The sequence below is a fragment of the Limulus polyphemus genome, unplaced genomic scaffold (assembly GCF_000517525.1).
Source record: "Limulus polyphemus unplaced genomic scaffold, Limulus_polyphemus-2.1.2 Scaffold7729, whole genome shotgun sequence".
NCBI classification, from domain to species: Eukaryota; Metazoa; Arthropoda; class Merostomata; order Xiphosura; family Limulidae; genus Limulus; species Limulus polyphemus.
Window position 1 is genome coordinate 6,220 of NW_013673339.1, and position 4,116 is coordinate 10,335.

Below are 4,116 nucleotides of genomic sequence, written 5' to 3' on the forward strand. Positions count from 1 at the left end.
CATAAAATGGCCTCTTTCTAATGACTGTACACATAATATGTACACGTCTACATGTAGGCTATAAAGCTCAAACAAATCTGTTGAAGGTGGATGTGGCAGCTGTCTGTCTGGGGCCTACTTCGAGATCTGCAACTAGAAAAACAAAATAAAGATTTAAATGTTGCAGTAACTAAACAAGTTTTGTTTTTGCACAAGTTATAAAATAATGGCTCGAACATCAAAAATGAAAATTTAACAAATTGAGAAATGTTGAACACAAAATGAAAGGATTTTTTTATATCAACAGATGGCTGGACTAGAGATACTTGCGAGAGAAAGTTTGCCTTCATTACGAAGCAGTAGCCAAGCCTCTCTAATGATAGCTCAAGGCTTAGAAGATGGCGACGAAACGAGTTGGTCATGGCATTACTTGAAGGTAAGCTATACTTTCTTATGCATTAATTAAACATAAATTAAGAAAGTTAGAAACTACGTTATGTAACGATAGATATATCGATTAAGTTTAAACCTACAATACATAATAATTAGTTATAAATTTGTTTAAAACTGAACTTTTGACAATACTCTAAATCACTCGAATTCAAACGTTTTATTTTAATGTGTGCTTATTTTAAAGCAATTATTAAATTTACGACAACTTATATTATTTTAATTCGACAGTGATTTTAAATTTGAATTACTTTTAGTAAATAAAACCTTTAACTAATCTTACAGCGAAGTTTATCCAAAAGTGTAATTCATATGTTAAAATTTGCAGGAAAATAAAGTTGTTTGTAAAAGAGGAATTGATCATTTGATTGTTTATTGTGTTGATAGAAACCTGGCGGTTTAAAATGTTATTTTACATCATTTAAATCGACTAACAAAGATCTCAGCGCTATGCATGGTTTTTATTTCGTTGGTTTTACGGAGATGACGACTCCGTACTCCATTCCACATGCTGGTTTATTGAATACTAACGTACCCTAGAACCCGGAAAGCGTCATGGTGATCAAGGCTCACAAGAAGGTACTAAGCAAAAGGGGTGAAATAGATGTGGCTGTCAGTCTCGTAAAATTTGGAAAAGGTTATACAATAAAGGTTTTAAAAACTTCTGGGGTGTAGATCTCTGAAAGTTACATGGTAATCAGTGGCTGACAAATTGGAGATAAACCACTTTAGAGTATAGACGAACATATGATACGTTCACGAGTAATCACATCTAATTAGTTACCTAATATATTTCAAAAATAATTCGATATTATGTTTCCAAAGTTGTGAAAATTGATAAAAAAATAATCTGCTTTATGTGTGTGTTTATGTAGTGAACAGAAGTAAAATGAAGGAATAAACACCCACCTTAGCGAAACGGCGAGGACATAAAAACACCGATCTTAGCGAAACTGTGAAGACGTAAAACACCCACCCTAAAAGAAACGACGAGGACATAAAGCATTTTAATCGTTCATAGGTTTTAGTTGGTTTGGCATAATGCACTTATTGTAATTTACTTCTATCAATTAGAGTTGGCGTATTTTTCATATATGTATATATATAAATACATAGTTAACTGTTTGTTTGTTTGAAGATATGCACAAAGCAACACAATGGGCTATCACAATACAAAGTTTGCGTTTCTATTATATGATCTTATATTGTAAAAAGAGGCGAAAAATTTGGTAAATTAGTTGCGTGAACATAGTATATTAGTAACATATTCCATATACTGTTTCTAATATATGGGCGAAGAAAATCTGACGAAAATAATTTAATAAAATCAAAGTTAACTTTTGTTTCTAGTTCGTGATATATTTACAATTATTAACAGAATATTATATTTCAGTAAAACTGCATAAATACATGTAAAGTCATTTAAACTGACGTAAAGTGATAATTCAATATACATAAAATACTACCAGTAGCAACAGCTCCGTTTATAAAATATGCGGATAGCAAGCATTGAAATGTAATGTAAAAACTATAATATTTGATATTTATTACTAAGATTTGATTAAGAAACAACTATAAATGCCACAAGTCTATTAAAATACTCAAATGATCATCGTTATTTGGCACACAATCAAAATCTTTATTCTAAAACCGATCAACGGACTTAGATAATAGTTTCTAACTTATACTTGTTTTTCTTAAAACTAATACATCCAAAAAACGGTAAACTATTAGTTAGGTATGAAAAACAAAAATAAGTTAGAAACTACTGTTTATCATAAAACGTATTCTGTTATCATGCCGCCACACCAGGAATCATATCATACGAAGTCACAAAAAATGTCAGCTTTTTTATTCTTACGTTTATAGGTCTTTAAAGCTATTGTTACGACAGCGGAAGTCACGCGATGCTGGGAGCATGCGCGCTGGAGTTTCTAGAAGGATCATGACTTATCGAGGAACCTTGCGAATGTCCGAGTGTTTGCCTGACGCCCTCTTTTTTTAGTATATAAGCCTGGGGAATAAAGCCACCGATAGATAGATATGCAGATAAATTGAAGATAGAGATAACTGAGTCAAGCGAACAGTAGGCACCATAAGTAAAGTGTGTGAATCACTGTGATTTATAGCGTGTGACTGTGGAAATTCTGTGTATTACAAAGTTGTAGCGAAAAAAGAATAAACTAGATTTAATTAAGAAAGGACTCGTATCGCTGAAGTTCCTCGGAAATAATTTATACCGGAAGTTAACAAGCGGAGCAAATACGCAACAAATTGGTGTCAGAGAGTGGGATAGAGAAAAAAATGGAAACGAGAAGTGACAAATCAAACTACGACTTAGCAGATTTGATGGCAGTAATACAAGAACAAAAAAAAAGAAACAAGAAGAACGCGACAACAACAGTGGCAAGAAACCCTGCAACAGTGACAGCTCGAACAGCAAAATAAACAAGAGAGATTATAGCAGTTGTTGGAGAAGAAAGAAAATAAACAAAAAGAGAGACTACAGCAGTGGTTGGAGGACAAAGAAAATAAACAAGAAGAGAGACTGCAGCAGTGGTTGGAGGAGAAAGAAAATAAACAAGAAGAGAGACTACAGCAGTGGTTGGAGGACAAAGAAAATGAACAAGAAGAGAGACTACAGCAGTGGTTGGAGGAGAAAGAAAATAAACAAGAAAGTCTCCAACAGTTGAAAGAAAGCCAGAGTACACAAATGGAAAATGTTAGTAAATTTCAAAGTGAATTAAATACAATAAAGGACGATTTACTGTTTTTTACACATGGAGGATATATTAACTATGGACCTAATCAGCCCAAGACAACAGGAAGCCCCTTCCAGACCCCGCAGCTAAACCCTAATGCAGACATATTCAGTCCTGCCAGAAGTCACATTCCAGACATGAGTGTCAGCAATAGTGGTGATCTGGTACGAAGGACGTCACAGGAATTCGATGGAAAGGCACCGTGGGAAGAATATAGAGCACAAGTTGATCTCCTAGCAGAGATGAATGAATGGACAGAAGAGCAGAAAGCAGTGTACCTGGCAACGAGCCTGAAGGGACAACCACTAGAAATACTTGGACAATTGTCAGCAGACGACAGGCACAACTATGGAGCACTGGTAGCTGCTCTAGAACTCAGGTATGGAACTCAAAATCAGTCCGAAGTCTACAGGGCTAGGTTTAGTACTACAGTCCGTGCTAAAGCGTTGAGCCTGCAAGAGCTGGCACAGGATTTGGAAAGTATGACACATAAGGCCTACCCAACTGCTCCACCTTGGACAGTCCACAACTGAAGATACAAATGAAGCAAGCATACCCCTCTACTATACAAGATGCAATGGCCAGAGCTCTTGGATTCGAATCCTATGTTAAATCCAGCACAGAGGTACCAAGGTTAGTACAGTCATCAGGATTCAAGGCCAGAAAAGAGTAGCTTTCAGAGAAGTTTGAGGGACTTTGCTGGCACTGTTACAAACAGGGCACAAGAGAGCTCAATGCTGTCAACTTCAACACAGGGAAGATGCAATTGCAGAAAAGGCTGCTACCCAGTGAGGTTGTTGGAACTGTGGAGAGCAAGGACATATGAAGAGATACTGTAAGACAAATACTACCAATATATCAGCTTCGGGAAACCAGTAGTGTTAAGGGACGCCCACCAATACCCATTGTGAAGGTCCCAACAGCT

At 35.9% G+C, this 4,116-nt stretch overlaps 1 protein-coding gene across 1 annotated transcript in view; it reads left to right on the forward strand.

Moving 5' to 3' along the window:
- Window positions 1-286: 286 nt before the first annotated feature.
- Window positions 287-4,116, forward strand: part of LOC111089879 (adenylate cyclase type 3-like) — a gene marked incomplete at both ends in the record, with an annotated part of 29,324 nt that continues 25,494 nt past the window's right edge. Inside the window, one exon of the mRNA XM_022403127.1 lies at window positions 287-415. Coding sequence (XP_022258835.1) covers window positions 287-415 — 129 coding nt within the window. The remainder of the gene's footprint in view (window positions 416-4,116) is intronic.